The sequence below is a fragment of the Harpia harpyja genome, chromosome 13, assembly GCF_026419915.1.
Source record: "Harpia harpyja isolate bHarHar1 chromosome 13, bHarHar1 primary haplotype, whole genome shotgun sequence".
Taxonomy (NCBI): Eukaryota; Metazoa; Chordata; class Aves; order Accipitriformes; family Accipitridae; genus Harpia; species Harpia harpyja.
This window is the reverse complement of record NC_068952.1, coordinates 385156-390882: the sequence shown is the minus strand read 5'-3', so window position 1 is coordinate 390882 and position 5727 is coordinate 385156. Positions and strand designations below refer to the sequence as shown.

Here is a 5727-nt window from a genome sequence, read left to right as displayed (position 1 = left end):
ACTGCTCTGGTTTTTTGGGTTTTTTTTTTTTTGTTTGGGTTTTTTTTTTTTGGTTTTCCCCCCCCCCCCTCCATCACCGGCTCTTGGGTTTACCCCGGCGCCCCTTCGCAGGCCTCAACTCATTTGGGAATCGCAGCCCACCCGCATGCTCCCCTCTGCTACATCCCCAGGGCCGCAACAGCTTCGGTGGCAACACGCTCGGCACCAGTCCGCACACCTTTAACCAGATTAAAAAAAACAAAAAAAAAACAACAAAAAAACGCCAGGCCGGTGGGAGCGAAGCAGCCCTGTCGTGGAGGTGGAGGGTGGGTGAAGCGGGGGGGGTGGGCGCAGGCCCCGGCTGTGGTGAGGGAAGAGCGGGGCGCTGGGGAGCGTGGCGGGATCCCCCCCCCCCCTCGTTTCCCGACGGTTGGTTGATTGCTGTACTTTATTTTATTAAATAAAACCGACCCTAGAAGCGACCGCGCCTCGGCCTCAGGCTTGGCGGGAGGGGCGGGGTGTGGGGGGGGCGGGCGGTGCGGCGGCGTGATGACGCTATGACGCAAGGGCGGCGGGGCGTGGCCCGCTGCTTCACTTCCGGGTGTGTGTGGTGGGGGGTGATGGCGAGGATCACGCTGGAGGATTTGGACGGTCTGGGCGAGGAGGCCGCAGCCGGCGGCGGGGGAGACGGCGATGAGGAGGACGAGCAGGAACGGGGCCGGTTGTTCGCGCACTGGGAAGCCGTAGCCAGCACGCACCGAGTGAGCCTGCCCCGGGGTGAGCGTTGAGACGGGCGGGAACGGGGGATCCGTTACCGGGACAGCCTGGGGAAGGTGGCTCTGAACCGGGCCGCGGAGGCGGTGAGGCCGGGAGAGGCTTTCCACGGCTGACAGCGTCCTGCGAACCGGCTTCGGAGCCGGTGGCAGGTACCGGGGTTGGCCGGACCCGGGCCCCGGTGCGCCGCGGGATTCCCCTCTGCTCTCCGGCCTTGGCGAACCTCGCTTCTCCTCTGCTTTTTGCCTTGCAGACATGGCGGGCCCGATCGTCCAGATGACCCGGCACAACCAGGCTCGCGAGCCCGTGCCGTACGTTACCCTCTCGCAGCGTGAGAAGGTGAGGCCTGCTCCTCTCTGCGCAGCCGAGCGAGGCTGGGGTGGGTGGGTGCCGCCATCACCGTCGCCGCCGCCGCCAGCCTGGGGAGCGGGAAGAGCGGCTTCCTCGCAGAGAAGGCAGCCGCGTGTCGGCTTGCGCGTTGCCGGCCTTCCAGAGGTTTCTGCAGAAGCGCTGCAGCCAGGACGGCGGCTCTGGATTGGTGCAGCATTCTGCCATTCCTGCGTCGTCTTCTGTGTTGAGTAACGGCAGTGCTCAACTCTCCAGCCTTTGCTGTAAAATCGGACTAGTCGTGCCGCTTTCTCTGGTCTCCGGGGCTTCCAGCTGCCTCCTTTACCAACCTATCCTCTGCTGGGGTGGGCACATCCAAGCGAGTAAATTTTCGGTTCAGAGTCTGCTCCCTGCCTTGCTCAGAACACTCTGTCGCATAGCTCAAAGTCCTGCTGGGTTTGTGTTTGTGCTAGTTATGTGGCTGCTGGTTGAGCTGGAGATCTCAGCTGGCACAAGATAAGGATGCTTCTGTGGGGAACACGGGGCCTGGCTGGCAGACCTGAGCATGTGGTGGTGTTTGTCACAAATGCCAATCAAAGGCGGTAGCTTCTGCCTGAAGATCTCCCGGTTTTGCTGGCTAAGTTGCACACCTCCTCTCATCTCTTGCACAAAAGGGTGCTTCTGCGCTTTGAGAAATAACTGTGAAGAAGCGCTTGTCAGACTGGTTCCTGTGTCTCTGCAGGCTTGGTTGGGCTTGCTACCAAGAAGACATCTGTCCCTTGTCCTCTATATGAGGAGAGCTTAACCAGTTTCTTCTGGGCTGAGGTCCAGCACTCCTGCCTGTAAAAGATGTCTGAGGGTTGTACAGCTCTGAACTGGGGCTTCACCACACTCCCTCTTCCCCTGCTCTTCTGGGTCCCAGGGACTTCTGTGGGCCCTTCTCTACCTATGCTGGTCCCAGGCAGGAATGGGGCCCCAAGACTTTGCGGGGCCTGAAGATCTTTTGTTGCTCTTGGCGTCCCCTCTGCGCCTGAGGAGGATTCTTGGAGTTTGATTCTGGGGCTGGATGAGGAGATAGGAGCCGCTTCGTGGCATTCGTGCTGAGGGGCCTCCGGAGCTGGGGCCCTTAAGGACAGGTTTCCCAGGCTCGGGCAGGTCAGTAGTTTTTGGTTGCTCCTCCTGAGCTGTCAGTGCTACAAGCCCTCATCCTCTTGGAGGCAAGCGAATTGTTATGCCACCTGCAGAGCCTTGCTCTGTCAATACTCAGTCAAATTCCCTAGCTCACATTGTAGGGACCTGTTGCCACTGGGTCTGTGTGAAGCATCTTCAATCTTCCTCTTGGTCAGGTCTCATCTTCTAGAGTGGTGGTGCTGAACGTAATAATCAGTCTGTGGAAGGACCAGACACCACGCCTTGCTGGGCCGATAGGTTTATTTGCAGATGCTGTGGCAGATGAGAATTGCAAATAGCCTAGAGGGACTGGCAGGTTCCTTGCTTGGAAAATGCTCTTGCTCTGCTTTGCTTGGTGGGACGACAGCAGGCATGGCCCCATCTAGAGGGTGAATGCTGGCTGGCCTGCAGTGTTTTGGGGCACTCTTCTTCCTGGCAGCCCACTGATGCACACGAGCAGCCCAGATGCCTGCCTTCTGCCTTTGGTTTGGCTTTCTGAGTAGAGACCCGATTTGGGTGGAGGCACAGGGAGGCTGCGCTCAGTGTTGAGGCTGGTCACAACTTCCTGCCTCACTCAGTGCCAACACAGCTGTGGAGCACAGAAGTCTGGAGAAGTGCCCTGAGCTCTGTGGAACAAGGTTGTCTCATGACTGCTTTAATCTGGCTGAAGAACAAGCTGAGAGCAGGAGGATAGGTGCTGGCTACAACTTCCCCACCCCTCTTTATGCAGTACCTGTGGTTATAACCATGCCACGAGCTGAACTACGAGCAGAGCCAGATGCAATCTCCCCACTCCCCTTGCCCCCCTTCTGTGTTGGGTTTGTCCAGAAGACTGGGCATCTGTGCTGGAAATAGAGCTTCTGACCCATCCCAGAAAGCTGTCCCCTCTGCGCCAGCTGGGTTCGTGTCTCTTCTTCCTCCTGTCAATTCTTGGTATGGGAGAAGAATCTGAGAGGAGTTTTGTTCCAACCTTCACAGCTCTTCTGGGTGCTAGAGCTCTTCTGTCAGACTTTCCCTTCTACTGGGCACGAGGCTTTCTGCTTGTTATCCTCTGTGCACGCAGTCCTCCGGGGAAAAGGGGCTGCGCCTGAGAATAACGTCAACCTTCCTGGAGGCCTTTGGGTGCCTGGAATCAGGAACATCCTTGTGAGTAGGCAGGACAGCGACTGGAGAGGAGCAGAAAGTCCTGTGCCCGCTGCTGAGGATGTGCTGTATTCCTTGTGCATGCCAGGAGCCTCCAAGCCTCCCTGTCCCCTGTCTGTGCTTTTCCTTTCGCTGACTTTTGCCCAGTGCTGTTAAGTGTCCTCGTCTGAGGTGCGTGTGATGCCAGTTCCCCTCGCCTTCTCCGGCCTCCCCTGCCAATCACTGACTAGCAGGGGGTCTCATTTTGGCAGGGTCCTGTCTCCCCAATTCCTGCCTGTCAGTGTTGGTTTTGCCACCCAAGTGCTGCGGTGTTGTCGGTGTGCTTGACTCTGACTTGGCTTGTCTGTGGCCTGTTTCAGAGCGAGGAAGCGGCCTACGAGGAGCGGCGGTACCCAGCTGGGAAGTGGGCATGTGTCACCAAGGGGGAGCCCATGTATGAGCAGAGCATCTCCATGAGCTTCATGAAGCTCATGCGCTACATCTGCAAGGAGAACTCTGTAGGTGTGTGCAGGCAGGGGCTGGAGGGGGCTGGCAGGCCGTACAGAGGGAGGGCCCTGCCGCTGTTCATCTGGAGTGGGGAGGAGGGCTGCCGTCTCAATGTGCCTGCTGCCTTCCTACCTCCTTCCAGGTTGCTATCTGGGCATGACAGTCCCAGTGCTCAACGAAATCCACCTGACCAAGGAGGGGACCGAGCTGGAGCGTGAAGTCGTAACTGCCTATTATCTCCCGGGAGAGTTCCAGCAAAACCCTCCTGTTCCCATGGACCCCGAAGTCCGCATCACTGAGAGGGCACCGCTCCGGGTTATAACCAGGTGACCCCAGCACCAGAGGTGTTTTCTCAGCTCAGCAGGGGTGTATGAACTCCCTGCATGGCTCCCACGCTTCCTTGGACAGAGGGATGGGAGCCCTGGCTGTGGGAAGGGGGAACGTGCTGGCTGTGTTGCTTACGTTGCTCCCTTTGCTGCAGGGTTTTCTACGGGATGACCACTGAGGAGACGATTCTGCGAGAGATCGCTCTCTTCTGGGAGCTCTTGGGCTCCACAGACACTGTGCTCCGGGAAACCTACATCGTGGCTGCTTATGAAAATCCCAGCATCCCTCAGCGCCGCAATGAGATCTGGTTCATCTGCCGAGCAGAGTGAGTCCCCTCTGTGACCGCAAACCGTCCTGTGACTGGACCTGGTGTAGATGGCAGTTCTGACCCAAAGGAGACGAATGCACATCCTGACCCACCGTTCACCCACAAAATGACAGACCAGGAGACTGCGGGGTGGGTTTGCACTCTGCCCTGTGAGGGCCCAGCCAGGGGAAAACCTGCCTGGTCTGCACTTCACCTGCCCCGCAGGGGCCAGCTGAGGCTGGAGCTGGCACTGGGGAGAGCCTCTGCAGCAGGCTCCTGGTGGGAAGCACGCGCTGGGGTCTCGCGTAAGGCAGTAACTGTGTGGGCTTGTGCAACGTGCTAGCCTGACCTGGGCTTCTCTCAGCTCTGAGCTGGGGTTGCAGAGCCGCGCCAGGTACGCTAGTGGGGCTTGTGGTTGGCAGAGTCACAAGCTGATGGTGTCCAGAAGGTAGATGACTGTGTACGAGGAGTGGGGCTCTGGGCTCTGGCCTGATTCCTGTGAGAAAGGCTGCCTGTCCCCAACAGAGCCACTGAAATGCTGCTACAGGGACAGTGGGGTTCGAAGGAGGAAAGGCTCGCCGCAAGCGAGATGTGGATCCTGAACGTTTCCTGCTGGGATGGCTCTCTTTGGACTGTTGGGTGCCTCCCTGGCTGTCACTCGCCATCCCTCAGCCAGGACTGGGGCGCTGGCAGCCTTTGTCCATCAGTTGTGGGTGCTATTTTGCAGACCCGCTGCAAGCTGAGAGGGACGGGTCCTGACAGCAGCAGCAGCGGCACCGCTGTGTGTCGTGTTGTGCATTGATCAGTGAGTTTCACACCCATGAAAACCGTCACGCTTTCCTGGGGGAAGCTGGCAGTGCCAACAGTAAATAAACCCAGCTCAAACCACTGCAGCTGCACGTCACTGATAATGGGGATGGGGCGTGCCCGGGTTGGCTCGGGAAGAGCCTTGCTCTCTCCCTCCTCAAGATGCTCCAGACTAATTAGCTGTGGCTAATTAGAAGGGCTCTAACGTTTGCCCAGCTTATGGCCTCGTGTTCAGCCAGGCACAGCCTCTGCTTTGCTGCGCAGGCTGCTTCAAACAACTGTGGCCACACTCCCCTGCAGGTGAGGTGGTTTTCTGTTGGATGGGGTCCGCTCTAGCCTCGTTTTTCCCCTGTGCAAAAAGTTGGCTCCTTTGACTCTACTGCGCACGGGCGCCTGATCGTGGGGGC

At 58.5% G+C, this 5727-nt stretch overlaps 1 protein-coding gene across 1 annotated transcript; it reads left to right on the top strand.

Annotated features, from left to right (window-relative positions):
* Positions 1–535: 535 nt before the first annotated feature.
* Positions 536–5402, top strand: LOC128150306 (heme-binding protein 1-like). The gene is made up of 5 exons (XM_052806405.1): positions 536–756; positions 1007–1092; positions 3753–3894; positions 4022–4205; positions 4361–5402. Exons 1-5 carry the CDS (start codon positions 537–539, stop codon positions 4533–4535), a joined length of 807 nt encoding a protein of 268 aa, XP_052662365.1. The 5' UTR covers position 536; the 3' UTR covers positions 4536–5402.
* The last annotated feature ends 325 nt before the right edge of the window (positions 5403–5727 follow it).